General features: G+C 38.3%; 8 protein-coding genes across 8 annotated transcripts; 3 read left to right on the forward strand and 5 right to left on the reverse strand.

Moving 5' to 3' along the window:
* Positions 1-447: 447 nt before the first annotated feature.
* On the reverse strand, positions 448-1,074 carry EAF01_005755 (uncharacterized protein; the record flags this gene model as incomplete). The annotated part of the gene is made up of 2 exons (XM_038914009.1): positions 448-872; positions 975-1,074. The coding sequence occupies 2 exons, from the start codon at positions 1,072-1,074 to the stop codon at positions 448-450; spliced, it is 525 nt and encodes a 174-aa protein (XP_038770458.1).
* A 777-nt stretch (positions 1,075-1,851) lies between these two features.
* EAF01_005756 (uncharacterized protein) lies at positions 1,852-3,273 on the forward strand (the record flags this gene model as incomplete). The annotated part of the gene is made up of 1 exon (XM_038914010.1): positions 1,852-3,273. One exon carries the CDS (start codon positions 1,852-1,854, stop codon positions 3,271-3,273), a length of 1,422 nt encoding a protein of 473 aa, XP_038770459.1.
* An 843-nt stretch (positions 3,274-4,116) lies between these two features.
* On the reverse strand, positions 4,117-5,668 carry EAF01_005757 (uncharacterized protein; the record flags this gene model as incomplete). The annotated part of the gene is made up of 3 exons (XM_038914011.1): positions 4,117-4,702; positions 4,750-5,228; positions 5,279-5,668. The coding sequence occupies 3 exons, from the start codon at positions 5,666-5,668 to the stop codon at positions 4,117-4,119; spliced, it is 1,455 nt and encodes a 484-aa protein (XP_038770460.1).
* Positions 5,669-6,319: 651 nt separating this feature from the next.
* On the forward strand, positions 6,320-7,066 carry EAF01_005758 (uncharacterized protein; the record flags this gene model as incomplete). The annotated part of the gene is made up of 3 exons (XM_038914012.1): positions 6,320-6,609; positions 6,664-6,770; positions 6,822-7,066. The coding sequence occupies 3 exons, from the start codon at positions 6,320-6,322 to the stop codon at positions 7,064-7,066; spliced, it is 642 nt and encodes a 213-aa protein (XP_038770461.1).
* Positions 7,067-7,340: 274 nt separating this feature from the next.
* EAF01_005759 (uncharacterized protein) lies at positions 7,341-8,216 on the reverse strand (the record flags this gene model as incomplete). The annotated part of the gene is made up of 1 exon (XM_038914013.1): positions 7,341-8,216. The coding sequence occupies one exon, from the start codon at positions 8,214-8,216 to the stop codon at positions 7,341-7,343; it is 876 nt and encodes a 291-aa protein (XP_038770462.1).
* Positions 8,217-8,460: 244 nt separating this feature from the next.
* EAF01_005760 (uncharacterized protein) lies at positions 8,461-10,210 on the forward strand (the record flags this gene model as incomplete). Its single annotated transcript, XM_038914014.1, has 4 exons — positions 8,461-8,538; positions 8,598-9,953; positions 10,006-10,071; positions 10,124-10,210. 4 exons carry the CDS (start codon positions 8,461-8,463, stop codon positions 10,208-10,210), a joined length of 1,587 nt encoding a protein of 528 aa, XP_038770463.1.
* A 312-nt stretch (positions 10,211-10,522) lies between these two features.
* On the reverse strand, positions 10,523-12,657 carry EAF01_005761 (uncharacterized protein). Its single transcript, XM_038914015.1, has 4 exons — positions 12,336-12,657; positions 11,978-12,133; positions 11,498-11,915; positions 10,523-11,427 (listed from the first exon to the last, which is right to left on the reverse strand). Exons 1-4 carry the CDS (start codon positions 12,342-12,344, stop codon positions 10,769-10,771), a joined length of 1,242 nt encoding a protein of 413 aa, XP_038770464.1. The 5' UTR covers positions 12,345-12,657; the 3' UTR covers positions 10,523-10,768.
* A 5,313-nt stretch (positions 12,658-17,970) lies between these two features.
* On the reverse strand, positions 17,971-19,177 carry EAF01_005762 (uncharacterized protein; the record flags this gene model as incomplete). Its single annotated transcript, XM_038914016.1, has 3 exons — positions 17,971-18,415; positions 18,468-19,072; positions 19,127-19,177. The coding sequence occupies 3 exons, from the start codon at positions 19,175-19,177 to the stop codon at positions 17,971-17,973; spliced, it is 1,101 nt and encodes a 366-aa protein (XP_038770465.1).
* Between the last annotated feature and the right edge of the window lie 519 nt (positions 19,178-19,696).

A 19,696-nucleotide genomic window follows, 5' to 3' on the forward strand; every position in this document is an offset into this window, starting at 1 on the left:
TTCTGTGGTTGATATCCACCACTCTCTAGCTATCCATTCTACATGGATGAGTACCATAGATGGCTTCTAAAGCCATGTTAAGAATTCCTCTTGAGCTCTGTTTGCCGCACAGACAATACGACGTGTGGTGATTACATGGCCTGAGTATGGTTCATACAAGAGACGGACACAATAACTACCACAACTTTTTCCAGGGCCAGTTTCCTCGAAATCAAACTGCAAAGCTTTATCAACCTATAGCTATAGGCCTTCCACAACCCTCTGCGCGTTTTAGCTTTGTTCCATGTTCATTCAACCAAATGTGTACATATTTATTCTCGTCTTCACTCTCATTTCTCTTCTCACATTTACAAGTCAAGCACAAGTTCATTAGGAAAAAATATTCATTATCGTTGACATGATCTTACACGCTGCTCTTCCTCTGCCGTTCATCTCGGAACTCAAGGTTCAAGGACTAACATCTGCAAGAGGAATTCGGTTCAATGGGATAGCTCTTGAACAAAACTTCTTCATTGGCGGGCAGACTAAACTCGTTCCATCATCATCGAGCTTCATTGCACCGCGAAACGCCATCATGTCAGTCAATTCACAATAGAAGAACACAAACAATGAATCACATTGACCGAAGGTCGTCTGTGAACGGTTCGTTGCGCAAGCATTTTCCAATACACCGAGGCAAGTTGCGACTGCCACAGGATCAATGCCACTTGGCGCACCTGTGGCTGTGGCTTGAGTCTTAGGATCTGTCTTCGTGGTCGATTGCGTAGTCGTTGTCGTGGTGTTGTAAAAGGGACGAGTGAAGGTCTTAAGATGAACTGGAGAGGAAGCTTGGGGAGACTTGACCTGAGTTGAGCATGGCATTCCGATGATACCTAGGCGGATCAATAAGAACCCAATGAACCCCCCAAGAAGCGCAATGACAATAATCAAGATGCAAATGACGATGAGTTAGCAACTTCTCTTAGGTTTCTTACCCTGCACGGAATACTTCACGATGTGCTGTCTTCTTGCCTGCTCTATTGTAGCCCCAGCTGAGTGCAAGTCGATGTCAACGAATTGGTCTCCTAAGGCCATGTTTGTAGCTAGTGTTCGGACAATGAATTGGGAAGTCTGAGTAGGATTGGAAATAACTCTACGAAGTCTTTTGAGGTTTGCGAAATATTAGTTGGACTAAAGTTACAAACTCACAAGATATCGAAAGGCTGACGAGGGAACCTTCACCACTACAAGCTTCTTAGCTTTATACACTGAATATCATAATTGTTCTCAAAAGTTTGGAGAATTGTTGAATAATAACTCACGGATAAAGCATATGAAATCAAGTACCTCCTGCGATAATTCTTTGTCTTCTAAGAACAATGCTCATTGTCTTTTGACAACATCTGCTGCTTTGTTCGACTAGTCGAGACATAATTGATCACGAAAAGAAAGAGGTGGTGTTGGATACACAGGGGCTCAAATCTACTTCGGAGTTCAATCACAAAGATCCTTCAATCTGTAGAGAATCCTAAAATGTAAACGACACTATAGGTAGAATGAAAGCAGGGTCAATGAACGCTTATACCCAATTAACTTTTCGAACACAGCTTCCTAAAAGACATTTTCTGTGAACAATACAATGAACCTATCAATCCACAATCATAGCAACCCTTGTCTTACTATTGAGAAGCTTCATGCTATTCCTTTGATTGTATTCTGCATGCGTCACTCAACTTCCAATTGTAATCATCTCAAAAGAAATGATTTTCCTTTGTCCCATCAAACCGCATCGCCAAATATCCAAATCTGGAGCCCCGATTCTCAATAACTTTCTGCGGCAATTTCTACTCATCACTCTTCGAGAAGTACAAAATGACTACCCAATCCCGGAAAGACCCTCTCAGGCGAGGAACCCCGCCTAATGAACGCAGAGAACATCTTAGCAAATCCCCAAACTTCCCAACCTCATCTTCAAGACACGACCGTATTGCTCTGAAAAGAAAAGTATGGGAAGACAAACGACGCGACTACGAAAAGAAATACGGATCAAGAATTTCGCAAAAGCTGCCTAGCTCTGAAAGCCTGGGACAGGATTCACCGAATAAGAAGTTGAGAAACGGTTCAGATCAAGGATGGGGAAAGCTCAACGAATCTCCCACTGACCCTTCAGAGGGAGAAGGAGTCCATTGGCTCGATGCACTCGAAGCCGAAAATCTTTCGCGCACTGAATTCACTGATAGAATAAAGAAGAGATTAGCACAACCCGACCCTTATTTCGAATATCGAAAGCGCAAAAATGCAGAATCAGATGTCATGATGCAACGGCACAAAGAAATAGCAGCAGTGATTCTCAAAAAGAAAGAAGAATTGTCGGCATGGAGATTGACGGGGAAACCACCGAGGAGAGTGGGGCGGGTAGGAGACCGGAATACGAGTGAAGATGAGTACCAGAGGGCGGAAAGAGAGAGAAGTGCACGACGGAGAGAATACGCTGAAACGTCTCAGCTGATTGATTGGGATGAAGTAAAAGTGTGGAACGCAGATGAGGCAAAATTAAAAGGGTATGAGGATATGGAAGATTGGTGGAACCTGACTCATAAGGAATCTCAGGATCCTGTGATTAAGGCTGCGAGTCAGAAAGAGCCTACTAAACCTTCTGATTCTGGAAAATCAAAAGGGTATGAAGATGTAGAGGGTTGGTGGAAGCCATTTCAGAGAGCACCTCGGGAATCTGTGACCACGACTGTCAAAGATCCAGCGCGTGTTAAATCTGCAGTCACGAGTGCAAGATGGGGAGAAGGTCCTGGTGGGGGCGGGAAACACATCCAGCGTTTGACCGGTGGTCATCTACCTTTCCAAAACGAACCCGAGAGTCCGCTCAAAGCAGCCGAGAGGCTAGAAAATCAACTCGATGCAAATGAAGAATACAAATACAGATACAAAAATCCTTCAGTCAAGAAAGTTCCAGAGCCACTCAATATAAACGAGGAATACAAATACAAGTACAAAAGTTCTTCAGCTAAGATGATCCGAAAACCACTCGAGGCAAACAAGCAAGAGCAGGTCAAAAAGTCTTCACCCATCGAAGAAGCATTTCGAAATTCTCCACTATCATATTTTCACTATTTTAAAAACGATCGCGCAGCAGCAGATGTGAGTTGGAAGGAGATTCTGATACTAGTAGTCACTGGAATGTTGGTAGCAGAATTGGGATTGACGATTGCAGGTGTTTCATCTGATAAACAAGAAATCAGTGGGAGTTCGAAGTGGGGATTAGGGAAGACTGTTGAATAAGGTGAGATGAAATGGATTAGTTTTGGCTATGATGTCTGTTGATGCAGGAAAATAATCATCAAAAGGGTTTCATTATATTGCTAGCTTGAAATATGCTGGAAGAAGTTGTGCTTGTCGTGAACTTGATTACCGGATTCTATTACAGCGAGGTGCTATTGCTGAAGAATCATCATCAGTATCAGAATGTCCTTGGCCTTATACTTTTACTCTTCCAAGGGTTCCTCTTACATATTCCACGTATTCTGATTATCCCACACAGACCAACATCTCTCCTTCCTCCTCTTCCCTCTTCCCGCCTCCCAGTCCATACCGTATACCAGCATCACTGCAACCCTCCACTTCGGTCTGCAGCTCCTGTTGCCGCTCTGAAAAATATCTTTGGATATTTTGCCTCCTCTCCATAATTACTCTGCTTGCCTTCCCCGCCTTCCAGCGAAACAGGGGAAACTACATTTGTGCTAGATGCAGACGGCACTGAAAAAGAAGATGTCAGTGAGATTGTGTATGAAGAACTACCATTCTAAATTGGCGAAATTCGAATAGACCAATTAGCAAAAGGCGATATATAAATGTAGACCAGCAAAAGTACAAAACACATCGCACAGCAGAAATAGAAAATAGAAAAAATAAGTAGAGGTGAGTACATTTTGGTCATTTCACATATCTTCGTTATCCTAACGCCAGTTGCCTTTGCGCCCTATATATGTAAGTAGAGCTATTCCATCGTTCCGAAGCCGAACAAATGGCAACAAATCAACGCCATCCCATCCCATCATGTCCACAAAAATTCGAAGTGGCTTTAAACATAATTTTCATAGACAACAAGTAGGTATAGTGACTTCCTTAAAATTCTCCTTCGGTACTTCCAACACCACTCATAGCCTTACTTCCATACATTCCAACCAATCCCCATACACCGACTCTCCATCCTCTCCAGAGTCCTTCAATTCCTTGTCCCTTCTTTTGAACTTTCCTAACTTTTCTCAATGGTGTCACCGCGCCTACACTAGCGATAGGCTCGGGACTAGACGATTCTCCTTCTTCTCGTGCAATAGACCACATTGTACCTACCACTCCATTGTATGGGCCAACATCGACAATTGTTTTAAGGTCTTGAGATTCGTTATATTGGGTGGAGGCGAGTACTGCAGCTTGTCCACGACGTAAAACTGTTTCAATTGGTAGACGAATGAAGATTTCCAGTGTTTGAGCAAGGAATGTGAATGTTGTATAGCTTGTGGGGGTGAGAATAGGATCGATGGAGAGGCGAGTTCGAAGAAGTAGCGGGGTGCAGTGTGATATGGTGGGCTTAATTATGGAGTGAAGAATGGTAGGAATGAGAAGTAATGGAGGACATATATATGAGGGGAGGGTGTTGAGGTTGTGGGTGAGCGATCTTTTAGGATCTGAAGTTGGGGTGAGAATCAACCTATCTGAATTAGTATTAGGTTTTGTAGATAGTTACAAGTGACTTACTTCGTCCTCACAAGATCAAGAGGGGCAAGAATGAGACCCGCAGTAGCAGCTGCTGCTATTGCTACACTTAATGATGTCCATGGGCTAGGAGACGCAGTAACATCAACTTGCGCTGCTAGTGTTGCTAAACCTGGGTCCGGGATGTTCAGTGCTGCGGAAATCATGCTGCTTGACCAACTTTCCATCGTCTTCAGTAAGAATCCGTAGATGAATGTTGCATTGGATCCCTTCCATACACCCCAAGCTCCCTCCTTTGACCATTCCTGTGCTATAACCTCCATTATAGAATCTGATCTCCTAAGGTTTAATTGATGTGCAGGCTTTGGCTTTGGTGGTGTTATTTTAGGAACAGATTTATCCTCCCACCCAGATCCTTCACTGCTATACCGACGCCTCGACGGGGATGATGATTTTGTATGGGGTGCCGCCGATGTAAAGTAAGCTGTCTCGTCCGCATCAGAGTCGTCGGAGGGGTAGTTCTAGATTCCGATCAGCTCCGCATCTCGACCCCTCATTCAGAAAATCATACCTCATTGTGCTCTGATGGTCGTCGTTTTAATTTCTCCACTGCAGCTGCTGGTGTTGTCCCTTCCTCAACATCCTGACTCTTGACCTGCAAAATTGTTTTTGCAACCTCGAAGGGCTGTCCACACAATATCCCCGCATAGTTGGTAAAAGTCTCATTAACGAACTTCTGAAGTGATTCGATGGTAGATGGTGAGGTATCCGATAGATAGTCACTGTAGTCAATATCTGAGAATATGTCTCGAGCTGAAGATGCATAAGAAGCTGCACTTCCATTTTTCAATCCTATCCCATGGGTTCCCGAAGTCGTTATAGGTACATCTTGAGGTATTCCGATAGAAGGTGGAACATAATATGGTCTTAACGGATTTGGACCTTCTCTTGAGGTCGACATTTTGGGATATGTTGCATTCAAGAAAAAAAACGAGGGGAAAGAGAATCTACACAAATTCTCTTATGTGGTTGTTGTCGTCGTCTCTTTGTTTTCCACGTCGGTTCGTCAGTGCAAGGTGGAAGAACTACCTTGCAAAGGTATTGAAGCTTTTTTTCCCCTACGATGTTCAATTGGAGAGTTCATCAACAAGGATTACATTGGCCCCAAAACTGGGCTGAACTGGAGTAATTGGTGACTGATATGCCTTATCCGTGAACAGGCCTTGCTCACAGCTTGTTCGACCGCCCTGTACCGCACAAAATTTCGGAGTAATCGCAATACACCGATTGGTTATGCGCGGATTTACGAATATTTTTATATGAGTACAAAATGTAATGCCACCAACTTTTGGTTTAAAGATTCAAAGAGTTGTGGAAAGCTTGCAATAATTTCAAACAAAAAAAAAACAATTGTTTCGAAAGAACATTCTTGACTGTTTCAATTCCTGAAAGTGTCAAAAAGTTTTAACAAGTATCTGGAAAATCAAATACTTACTTCGGGCAGACTAAGTCTCCATCCATCTCACTTACATATCATATCCACCCTCAACTCCGGATCTTCCTCAGTTTCTCAACCCCACCCATCCTTCATAACAATCACGATAAAGACGAGATGTCTGCAGTTCGTAGCACAAGCCGAGCCTTTGTAGGCATTCGCAGAACCACGACTCAATCTCTACGAAGAGAGTTTGCGACAGTGGCCGATAGTCCCATTCGATTTTCCTGCAGACCCCCCGCAGCGCCCGCTCTGTTATGTCCCTTCTCGATATCGGGGTCGCGACCTAGCACGAAGCAGATGTGTGAGATTAGACAGAACAGGAGATCTACAGCTGCACGTCGAGAATTCTCTGCTACATCAAAAGCTTTACACGGGCATGTAACGCCCCCAAAGCCTGGGGAAGGGTACGTGTTTTCACGTCAACATTTATTGTTATACCAATGCTAATTGACTTGCAGGTTACATGTTACCTTCTTCGATAAGGAGGGAGATGAACATACTTTCGAGGTATCGGCAGGAGACAATCTTTTGGATATAGCACAGGCCAATGACTTGGAAATGGAAGGTTAGTTAAACAGACAATTATCCTTGGACCATAGATTGATAATCATTATAGGCGCTTGTGGAGGATCTTGCTCGTGTTCAACATGCCATGTCATAGTCGAAGATGAAGCATTCTACGATAAGATGAATGAGCCAGATGATGATGAGAACGATATGTTAGATTTGGCGTTCGGTCTAAGGGAAACATCAAGATTGGGTTGTCAAATCGTGATGTCAAAAGAGTTGGATGGGTTGCGCGTAAGGCTTCCTTCTATGACACGCAATCTCCAGGCTAGCGATTTCAGTAATAAGAGTTGATGCGGATGCGCGACACAACTTCATCACATGTACGGGCACTAATGATTCGAGACATCAACCCTAGATAATGGTGTAGGGAAGCATTGCATTTGGGTTGTAGGTTGGACATATTAAAAAGGGTATCTGTCCTTTGTACATATACTCCATATCAATGATGGACGAGGAGTTGGTGGATACTTAGGTACTTTGCTTTAACGAAACCCTCATGAGGGGTAAAATCCCACCTCTAACGCCATGCCATGCCAAATGTAATTAGAACATATTCCATCCTTTTTCAAGCCTCTTCGATCTCCCCTTTCCTTAATCCACCTCCACCTGCAATCAAATCCAAAAATCCTTTCTTACTCATCTCGTTTATTTTCTCCTCTCTCCTTCCCTGTCCTACAACTCCTTTTTGTCTCGCTTCCTTAGCTGCCTCCTCGCCTTTAACTTGGGCTGCTCTAACAGCATTAAAAAGCTTGACAACACCTCTTTGAGCAGTTTTTCTCAACCGCTTTTCCAGTTCCATCGTTGCCTGTACACTTGGTACACTTTCTCCATTCCCATAACCATTGCTCGCATCAAATGCTGTACTAGCACCTAAAACATCCTTGACTCTTCCCTTTTCCATGGCAGCCTTTTTCTCCTCCCTCATCTTATGCTTTGCCTTCTTTTCCAAAGCCAAATCCGTCATTTCCTTGCTAGCTTCTATTGCCGTCTGACTTCTCGACAAAACCGGATCATTTCTTTTACTCGCTGATAACTTGGACCCCAAAATCTTAGACATAGATGTAGCAAATGCCTCTGGATCATTGCGCTTTCGTGCCTTAATTAAATTTGGGTTTGAATTTGTGTCCGAATCGTCATCTGAATTTTCTGAATCGGAATTTGAGGCATCGGTGACTTCTTCTTCCAACTCGTTATCTGCGGCATTGAGATCCGGCTCATCATCCTCGTCTGATAAAGTGCCTGTGATTGCATCATTGGGTCCTTCCTCCTCTTCGTCTGAATCTTGTAAATTGACTGCTTGAAAATCTTGAGTTGTTGTGGATTCTTCTTCGTCGGATGAGGATTCGTAGTATGTTTGTTTCTTGAATTTCTTGGCGGGTCTACCGGTTTTTCCTTTCATTCCATCCTCCACCTTACGCTTCTTCGAAACATTTCCTGCCATTGTTGTTGTTGTTATGATTGAATTGAGAATTCTTTTTCTGTGAACAATGGTTGATAAATGTTATCATAACCAGGAAATTTTTTGGATTTTTCGGATAACGGATAAACCCTTCGGTGCACTAAATTCCCCGCGCTTTTATTTGTCCCACACCTTCGAGCCACATTAAATCATTAAATGCATCCATCTCATCTGGGGCCACACATTGAAGTCTGTCAATAAAGCTGTCGCATAAACTATCATAGTCATGGTTCTTCAAGATTTAGGTCGGCGCATAAATGCTGCAGTTACAGATCTCACAAGATCTAGCAATTTGGATGAAAAGGTCAGTGTCGAGGACGATTGTCAAGATCTCTCAACGTTCCTCCTACTAATATCAATTAGGCATTCGATGGCATGATCAAGGATATTTGTTCCGCATTGCTCGAAGCCGATGTAAATGTAAAGTTAGTGGGAAATCTACGAAAATCCATCAAAGCCTCCGTGAACTTTAAAGAACTTGCCCCGGCTGTCAACAAGAAGAAAGTCATTCAAAAGGCTGTATATGATGAATTAGTCAAACTTGTCGATCCTCATGCCGAACCCTTTAAACCAAAGAAAGGCAAAGCGAACATTATTATGTTTGTTGGATTGCAGGGCGCTGGAAAGACTACGACATGTACAAAATTGGCAAGATGGTATCAATCAAGGGGGTTCAAGGCTTGTTTGGTTTGCGCGGATACCTTCCGTGCAGGTGCTTTTGATCAGTTGAAGCAAAACGCTACAAAGGCTAAGATCCCGTATTACGGTTCTCTCACGCAAACGGATCCAGCAGTTGTGGCGAAGGAGGGTGTGGATAAATTCAAGAAGGAAAAATTCGAGATTATTATTGTGGACACCAGTGGAAGACATCGACAAGAAGATGCTCTGTTCCAAGAAATGGTGGATATTCAAACAGCTGTGAAGCCCGACCAAACTGTGATGGTAATGGATGCCAGTATAGGACAGCAAGCTGAGGCGCAAAGTAAAGCCTTCAAGGAAACTGCGGACTTCGGAGCCATTATTATCACGAAAACCGATGGGCACGCAAGTGGAGGTGGCGCAATCTCTGCAGTTGCAGCAACAAATACACCTATCATATTTATCGGAACTGGAGAACACATGCTTGATTTAGAAAAGTTCGCACCCACACAATTCGTTTCAAAACTACTAGGTATGGGAGACATGCAAGGACTTATGGAGCATGTTCAGTCTTTGAAGTTAGATCAAAAAGACACCATGAAGCACATCGTGGAGGGTATTTTTACAGTTCGTGATCTTCGCGATCAATTATCTAATATAATGAAGATGGGACCTCTCTCGAAAATGGCTGGTATGATTCCAGGTATGGGAAATATGATGCAAGGAATGGACGATGAGGATGGTGCCATGAAGCTCAAACGTATGATTTACATTTGTGATTCTATGACTGCCAAAGAACTCGATTCAGACGGGAAGATATTCCTCGAACAACCCACTAGAATGACGAGGATAGCTCGCGGTAGTGGTACAAGTGTAAGGGAAATAGAGGACTTATTGACTCAACATAAGATGATGGCTGGTATGGCAAAGACAATGGGTGGAAGTATGAAGAATATGCAAAAAGCACAAGGCGCAATGGGAGGTGCAAACAAACAACAACAAATGGCCGCTATGCAAAAGAGACTCGCTTCAATGGGAGGCGGTGGAGGCGGTGGAATGCCAGATTTGAGTAGCATGATGGTACGTTCTGTTAGATGTTTCGATATCGAGTCACTGCTAACAATCGTTTTAGAAAATGCTCGGTGGTGGTGGTGCTGGAGGCATGCCCGGCGGTATGCCTGACATGTCTAGTCTGATGGTATATCCTCTAGTTCATCCACAATATTGATATTTTGCTAACTTGTCTTTAGAAAATGATGGGTGGCGGCGGTATGCCTGGAATGCCTGGAATGCCCGGTATGGGAGGCCCTCCAGCGGGTAGAGGAGGCAGAAGGTAATCTCTTCGTATCAATTGTATATCATCAAGAAACGAAGGAAACGGATGGGGACAAGGTACCTAGGTCAATAATGTATGCATTAAGCGACGGCGTTTGGGTAATGAAACCATTTGTCTGGGATAGATATTTGAATTATCGACCATTGAGATATTGACGAAATCTATTTTCTTGGGTAAGCTTCACATTTCTGTAATCAACTTTGTGTATTGTAGGGAATTGTTTGATGGAGAACAGTCTCGCATTTCACGTGCATCGATAAGGATTCACGCAGTGTAAGACGACAAGTCATAGGTATAAGTGCCACAATGATCAATTGTGAGCCTCTATTCTTTGGTAATTAAGTATACAGATTTATGGCTGGAATATCTTCTCTTCGGACTTTTTAACCGCCCCCTCTGCTTTCCCTTTCAGTCCTTTCCGTTTCCAAAAAAGTGGTATAGTTGGTATACATAATAAACGCCCTGCTTCGAGTTTCAGGAAGTCCCTGGCATCCAGCCGTCCATTCGGTCATTGGAAATTGCGCCATTAAAACCACCTCAAAAAAGCACCTCAGAAAAATTAGGGCTCTTTCGTACTGGTCTCCGTCCTAACTCCCACAACCGGAACGCTCAAAGCCCGCACCCTATTCCTAATCCTCTCCTCTTCATCTGTCCCCTCATCAACAAGACCAATCCAATCCTCCTCATCCCCTATAGCACTCGACCCCTTTCGCGAACCAAGTACACTCATTTCCCACTCCTCTCTTCCTCTCCCCTTACTCCGTTCCTTCCTCCCTCCAGGCCGATTATTATTAAGAGAGCTCCGCGATCCACCCACCGTGAATCTCGACGCCATTCTAAAATCATTTTGCGGCAATTCTTCTCCTATTTTCCCTTTCCCATTATTCCCCTGCGAACCCACAGCCAAGCTCTTTCTTCTCCCTCCAGCTGTCGTCGTCTGACTCCTACTCGCAGTCACCGCGCTCTTCAACCACGTGATATCGGGCACCATTTTCCTGGCCAGGGGTCTCAAACACGGAGCACTAACACAGAATAATGCAGTATTGAGTTCAATACTCGACCATGTTGTGATTTCCCACAGGTCCCACGTGTAATCTCTCTGTGTGAAAATAGGTTTAGAGCGAATGAAGCGAACGATCGAGGCGATGATGACAAGGATACCAAAACAGACGATTGCGACTAGTGTTGCTTTTTGACGTTTGTTGATTTTGAGTGGTACTTTTGGGCATTGTTAATTCTTGTTCTTCTCGATTGAAGAATGCATGAGGACAAGGAACATAATACATACAAACTCTCGGTAGGACAAAAAGAATAAGCGCCACATCACTGAAAACACTACAAGTGGTGAAAGTAATGATTCCCGGCAAGGGATCAATACAACGAACTTGTTCCACGCTGAAGTCCCACTGTGAAACAATTGGATCGCATTGAAAAACTACAATCAACGTAAGAGGAATCGTCGATACAATTTGGAAAGCTAGTAGACTATATACGATGATTCTACTCAGTCGATCTTGAAAGATTCGTGAATAGACCAGACAGATGGCAACTCTTACCATCATAAGTGATACTTGGTAGAGGATTCGAGATACGAAAGCGAGGATGAAGAAGGGTTTTAGGTCTGACTGAGTCTGGAGCTCAACGTGACGGCCACCACCATAGCTACAGAAGAGTGAATTGGTGACTGCAATAGATACGGTGAGAATCTAGTCTGGTTGTTAGAGATGATAAACAGCGAAGAACTTTGTAATGTAAGAGATTATCGTACCCATGCTATAACAATGCAAAAATCATCCCATCCCCAGTTTCTAGTGATGATACCCCGAGTATAGAGACGTCCAGCCACAAAGAGCGTACCCAGAGCTGTTGGAACTATTGTTCCAACAAGTAGTAAATGTACTCTTGTATCATTTAGTTCATCACCCTGATTTCCCGTTAGTATTCCGTTATATAACGAGGCTATAGAACACGCCTTTTCTGGTTAATCCTGACAGTTACTATTCAAGTTGGATTAAGAACTTGGAAAGTACAGGATAAACCCAGACCACACAGGCAAATGAGTGACGCCGCCAGGGGGGCACTAGCCTTCACAGAGAGATTACAAGAAAAGAGAAAGCTCTACTTACTGAAGACATTACCAGCAAAATCAACTTGCATTCGACGAGCCAGGGTAGAATGTCAACATTATCGATATGACACAAAATATGGGGAGAGGAACCCTTTTCATAATGCAAACGAGCCCAAGTTGCCTTTCCATTCCGAACACCTTCCCCCTCCGAACTTCTTAAGAAAAGTCCTCACACAAGCTTGGTGTTGGAATTGCGTCCGTGCGACTAACTTTCCTCGTCTGTAATCGATGACTATTGTCCACGATGCACGTATGAAAAATGAAACTTTATTCTGTCTACCACAAACTCGCTTTTTTGGCTCCATCTAGATCAAAAGCCGTGCGTATTTGCTTGAAAACTCAGAATGAACGGTGTATGGAACGAAGGATTACTGCTAAGCGAAGAAATAAGAGTTTCACGGCAGACGATCATGGGGTCACCCGAACCATTCCAATAATTCTCCACATTAATGCGGGGGTTTATAGGGCAGGGGAGCATTTTCCGTTGATGATCTCCTCGAGTAGACATTATACGAATACTTCGTTGACATATCCGGAAATGTTATTCCTCAATCTTGTACGTGATGGAATAGAGACCTAGAATAATACAAACAAACTTCGCAGCTTTTCCGGACCAACTAAAGCACACTTACTTAGGTGCCTGGTGTGCTTGCCAAGAATTAGAAGAATAGCAATCTTATAAGGTTTGCGGCTTGCCGTTCAAGATGAACCAGGGCTGCCATGTATCTTGGAGTATTCAACGATCATATTGTACCCAACTATGGAGCCCAATCGTGGCGAATATCTACCCTATGACGAAACATGAGCAACCTTTGTCGTTTCTATTAAATCATTTGTGGCTATGTGATTCGGTCGATAGTCTATATAGAAGATTCATTACGGGCAAATGAAGTTCCTGTCCCAAGTATAAAACCGTTCTTACCAAAAGTACTCCAGATAGCGAAACTGGATTCCATCATGAAAAACCTAAAGACACCTGTTTGAAGGCGTGTTTCAGGGAAGAACGTTGACAAGCGATGAGGTGCTGAAACAGGGACAAACTGCTGGAGAATTAAAGCAATCAAATCTAGTGAATAGTAATCGTAGGCCTTCAAGCCTCCCATCTTGACTACCCACTAAATCAACCACCCTACTTTCAAGCCACCCCTGTTTTGAGCCACCCTTTTACACCAAAAATCGCTTTTTTAGTTTATTAATATTTCTATTAATATATAATCTAATTTGATAAAAATCTGAATATATATAATCTAAGCCATTTTAAACTTATTTGAAAATTTGAAAATTTTAGGAATTTTCTGTATTGAGATTTAGAGCTTTAAAATATCGATTTTTTAATTTATATAAAAATTACATATAAATTTAAAATTTTTATAAAATCTTTAATAACTTTTTAATAATAATTATTAAAAGAAAACTATATATCTTTTTGAAAGTTTTGAATTTAAATTTATATAGAAATTCAAAAAAAAATTCAAAAAAATTAATAGATATAGAAATATAATATATAATGAGTTTAAAATAATATAAATAATTCCTATAATTTTAATAGTATTCTTTTAAATATCTATTTATAAGAAATTCTTTTTTTAAATCCTTCAAAATAAATATTTTATAAACTTATAATAAAACTTTTTAGTTTATTTTTAATAATTTTTATTAAAAAATTATTAAAGTTTTTATAAAAGTTTTAAATTTATATATAATTCTCATACAAATTAAAAAATCAATATTTTAAAGCTCTAGATCTCAATACAGAAAAATTCTAAAAATCTAAAAATTTCAAATTATATTCAAAACGATCTGAATTATATATAAATAAATTTTCAATAAATTCTATCTATAAATAAGAAAATTAAAAATTCCATTTTTGATGTAAAAAGTGACCCAAAAGCGGGGTGGCCTGAAAGTAGGGTACCCGACTTAGTAATTCCCCCTTCGTACGAAGAGAATAGACAGACATATAAACTCTTTTTACTCATATACATTATGTGTACACCTTATCAAGTCTGCTTAATAGTTTATATAAGGCCTATAACTTCCTATATTTAGCTAGCTTTTTAGACAGAATATAATATAGATATTTAGGATTTACGAATATAATAAGTATTATTATATCTTTTATATTCTTCTTAAATTAATATTAATTAATAATATCACAAATTACTTAATTAATTATTCAAAAACCCCCTCTTATCTTTTTTACCTTTTTATTCTTATTAATTTATCTTATTTTATCTAATATTTCATTAATCATATTAAAGAAATATAATATCTTAAAAAAAGAAAAGAGTTTTAAGTTATTAGAAAGATTGAAGATTCTTAACATATATAAATTATAAATTTTAACTAATCACAACGAAGTATTTATAAAAAACAATTCAAAAGATGAATTTGAAGAAAGATCTTTAATTTTAATTAGATTTATTCATAAATCTTTAATATTTATATTTTTAAAGGACTTATTAAAAGCCAGGAATATATATAATAAATTAAAGCTTTACAATAACTATAAAAAGTATATTGAAACTTTTATTCAATATAAAATTATTAAATATAAGAATAATAAAATTACAAATATTAAGTTACAAGAATTTGTTTATAATAATTTCATTTACTTTGATGAAAAATATCTAAATAGCATAAAAAACAAGAATATTACTTTAGTTTTATAAGATATTTTGTTGATATAATATATATTAAAATCAAAATAATATTTATTAAGAAGTTGAATTTTAGAATAAAAGCATCATTTTTTTGAAAAGTATTCAGGACAAAAATGACAAAAGTACTACTTTTAAAAAGGAAAATATCAATTTTAACATTTTTGATATCAATATATGAAAAAGTTCTGTTTCTAGTATTATTCATTTTCTTATTTATATTCCTAAATTTATTAATATCTAAATAATAGTTTAACAAAAATTAATATTTTGAATATCAGTATTATTATTATTATTATTATTATTATTAATTTTAAACTTTCGAATGTAAAATGTTAAACTAGCTTATTCAAATTATTTTATTTTTAGATTTTAAATTATAATAATCATTTTTTTTATCTAATTCAACCTAAAGTAATATATTATATGGAAATAAAAGCGTACATACTATAAGAGCGAATAGTAGTAATGAATCAACTAGTATATTATAGTATAAAGACTTTTCATTAATCTTTCTAAACTAACGTAGTTTATTAGTAGGTCGACTATATCAGTGGATCGGCCACTTTTACCTCGAATTGTCACTTTAAAGCTATATTATTTAATAACAACTAAATCAATTGATTAAAACTATTAAGAATCTAATAATCTAAAATATATTATATTATTTTAATAGGTTCTTGTATTATGATTTATCTTTTTGTATTTATTATAATATTAATTAAAAGATACTTTTTTATTAGAATTTCTTTCTTTTTAATGTTTATTATATTGAATTTAAATATCAACCTTTTATTAAAATAATATATCAAAAGTTTTTTATTTAATAAGTACTTCTTTTTAATATAATTAGGTTTTTTTTGTATATTGATATTTACTTAATGCTTTATTTACTATTCGAAATATATAATTCTTTATATTTAAAAGTGTGTTTTTATAAGCTAATCTTTTTGTATTTTTAATTAGAATTAGTATAATCTCAAATATAAATATAAAGAAATTTATTTAATAATAAGTTATTCAAGATTTAATTAATATTAATTGAAAAAGAATTTTAATTAGATTATAAGGGGTTTAAGAGATTTATTGATTTAGATTGAAAGAGGGAAGGGTAGGTATGTGAATTCGAATATTTAATTTTGAGAATACAGCTTTAGGATTGAATAAGATTAAATTTGTTCTTCAAAATCCTGATTTCATATTTTAAGAAGTGATTAATTCTTTATATACAGTTTTAAAAGCTATAAAGAATTCAATCTTTGAAATATAATTAATATATATCTTAATAAATTTATTAATTTGATTATTATATGAACGTTTTAGATTACTAAAATAGCTAATATTAAGTGATTAAGTTAAATAACTTAAATACAATAATAAATATAAATATATAATATTATTTTCTTTATAGTATACTTAAAAAGCTATTGATTTATAACTTTCATGCTTATTCAGCATCAATATTCGATATTTATCCTTTCTTTAATTCTTAATGTACTTGTTGAAGTATTTCAACTATTCTAAACCCGTCTTATTGTTTGTTCACTTATTAGATATAAGTTTAATAGCTTATTCCATAGAAAGATCGATTTCGATATATCAATTAGAAAGATAAATCTATCTCTAAATCATTAGAAATAAGGGAATAATTTCGCTCTCTTCATTTCCACATATTATTGCTATAGCCCATTCTCAATTGCCTGGTTATATAGATTTACTTTTACTACATTTCTCAGTATTAATAACAATTATTATTATACATATAATTCTTATTATAAAGCCTATTTCATTGAAATTATAAAAATCTCCATTCAAAATGCTGTATTTCGTTCATATATTTATAATTAATTGAAACCACTTTTTAATAAGTTTAAAATTTTTATAGAAAACTTTTTGAAAGTTATAAACATAACTAAAATATATCTTTAATTTGATTCAACACTTTACGAATTGATATACCTAAAACTTCTTAATATGTTTTACATTCTTCGATTTGAGAATATAATTCATTATATCTTCTACATTCTTAAGTTTAAATAGAAAACCTTTCAAATTCATATCAAAAATATATTGAATAAATACCTCCTCTTTTAATTCAATTAAATTATAACTTTTTAATCAATTCTCAGCTATATTAGATTTACCTCGAATTCTATTATTCAATATAATTCAAGATATATAATAGAATTGAATTACTTTTCGAATTAATAATTTTTTATTTGATTTAATAGCTTAAATAGCTAAGATTATATATACTTCTTTAAAATGAATTTTCATAATTAATTATAAAGAAAACACATATTGAATATAGAATAATAATTCAAGGTAAAAGTGGCCGATCCATTAATATAACTGACCCACTAATAAACTACATTATAAAGATTCTACATTTTATACTTGTATACATATTAGTGTCGGCCCGGGGTAGGCCCGAAGCCTCAAACCCACGTGCCGTCCTAAGCCCTACACAGGTCGTTGTAATACATGTAGTAGCGTTATACATGTAGCGGGAATATCGATTATATAAGTTTTATGAGAACTATTTAAAGAGATAAATTATCTAAGAGGATTTGTTCTCTCTGAAGATTAAAGGTTTTAAATAGGGTTAGCATGCAGCTTAAAGGGGAAGCTTGAAGGCCTACCATTAATATGTACTAGTTATAATAACTAATATATTATAGTTATTAACCGGAGAATTTTAGGGTAAATCGGACTCGAAATGCGAATCCCACAAGCAGCGGTATTGAAAACTCGGCCAGAAGCATTTTTAGTGAAGATGAGATGTAGAACAGTATTTGACAGGCAACTATACCCAACATCATTCGGTAAGAATCATACCATTGAAATTTTCAAAGGCGTTGTTTGCAAGATAAAGATGACCCCATGAGCTCGGGAGTAGATGATGAAAACCTTAATGTGCTTTGAATTCTTGGAAACATCGAGTTTTATTGTTCTACCTAGGTATGTATACTATCACAGGGAATTTGAGGATTGAAGGATCATCTTGAAAAGATCCAAATCTTTCTTCGCGTCTTGTACACTTGTCTTAGGGGTCTTTCCGTTGATAACACAATCATGGAAATCTAAGAATTCCAAAGTGTACGGGTCCTCATATGTTTTTCTCACAGTTCTTTCCTGATATCCCGATTCACCAATTCTTTCCCTGATTGTCATCGTGACAGGAAGTCCTTTTATATATCCACTGTCATAATTGACCCGAACGATCTTGTCTTCTGAATATACTTCTAGATGAGCGTCGAATGTTGGGACGCCCTGAACGCCCGACTCATATGTCACAGCAAAGCCGTCAAATTGGAACAAGACCGTCCAAAATGGTAGACTTAGAGATGATCCTAGCACTTTTTGAGGCATGCCACCAAGTAATTCTCTCATTGCACTCAAATCATGAGTAGCGAGACTAGAAAATCAGTAAGTGTCTCACATAAGCTGGAGCTTTGTGGGGATGTTACATTGAAAAGAATCCGAAAAACTCCTTAGCCGCAGGAGTTACGTCCATCCCATACTCTGTACCAAGCGCGTGGATAATCTGTTCATTCAGAACCGCTGACATAGCTTCGGAATCTGCCTTCTTGTAGTCTGAGAACTTCTTAGGAAATGTCGCCGATTGATCAACGAAATTTCTGTTGTGTCCGATGATATCTCGGACACGAGCATACTGGATCTTGCCGAGGCCGCCTACTTCCTTTACGGCATCGACGAATGCCTGGGCGTAGCGTCTTTGGTACCCAACAAAGATCTTGCCTGCCGATCCCTTCTCGGCTTCTTCAAGCTGCTCAATATCTCGGAAACATAAGCACAATGGCTTTTCTACTAGGGTGTATTTATCATTATGCAGAGCAAGTATGGCCTGGGATGCATGGAAACCGTGTGCGCTTGTTATTAGAACCACATCGACATCGGGAGATGAGTAAAGCAGTGCCGCATCTGTGGTTGTTTTAGGGGTGTTCCCAGCAACTTTTCTGGAACAATGCTCTAGAGCAGCTTCAGAGGGGTCACAGAGGTATGTGATAGTGAAATAGTCGGATAGGTTATTCAGGACTGTGATATGTGAGACCTGTATTCGAGAGAGTTAGTTGTGTTTGCTGCAGATGTTCCTGGATGGTGTTACCTGTGCAATCTCCCCAAGCCCTATGATTCCAACTCGTAGTATTTCAGGCATTTTTGTAAGATGTGTGTATGGATGATTTGCAAGTAAATTGATAGGACTGTTTCCCGATAGGACTGATACTTGATAGGCTGATAATTGATAGAACTAATACTTGATAGAACTGGTAATGATAGGAGTAACACTTAAGTATTGTTTTCTAAAGATTGAATCTTGACAGAACGAGATTTTTGAGAAAAGGAAGAAATTTCTAGAATTTCGGGCAGATGGAGGAAATAGATACCTAGTGGTTCAATAAGGAAGTGACGACCAGAAGTAGCTCACAGCGATATTGAGTATTCGTAGCTTCCCAAATTGCTCATCTCCAACAGTGAGCGAATACTGTACCTGATATTATGCAAACCTGATGAAGGGGGACAACCGAAAATGCAGCATCGCATCAATGATCCACGATAGTGGGGGCAAGCATATCTGCGATCCCGCTGCGAAATTTATCTTTGATAGACGATACTTCGCATTAGATTAATACAGGATCACGACCTAGTTCACTTGATGGCAATCAAATCTGTCCTA

The sequence above is a fragment of the Botrytis porri genome, assembly GCF_014898465.1.
Source record: "Botrytis porri strain MUCL 3234 chromosome Unknown BPOR_007, whole genome shotgun sequence".
In the NCBI taxonomy this organism is placed as follows: domain Eukaryota; kingdom Fungi; phylum Ascomycota; class Leotiomycetes; order Helotiales; family Sclerotiniaceae; genus Botrytis; species Botrytis porri.

What these genes read in the sequence shown, in the direction of transcription:
- EAF01_005761 (XM_038914015.1), bottom strand. An exon ending in TTTGCATTGTTATAGCATGG is followed by an intron (nt 11,916 to 11,977) that starts GTACGATAATCT and finishes CAACCAGACTAG; the next exon opens with ATTCTCACCGTATCTATTGC. An exon ending in TTTTGTCCTACCGAGAGTTT is followed by an intron (nt 11,428 to 11,497) that starts GTATGTATTATG and finishes AATGCCCAAAAG; the next exon opens with TACCACTCAAAATCAACAAA.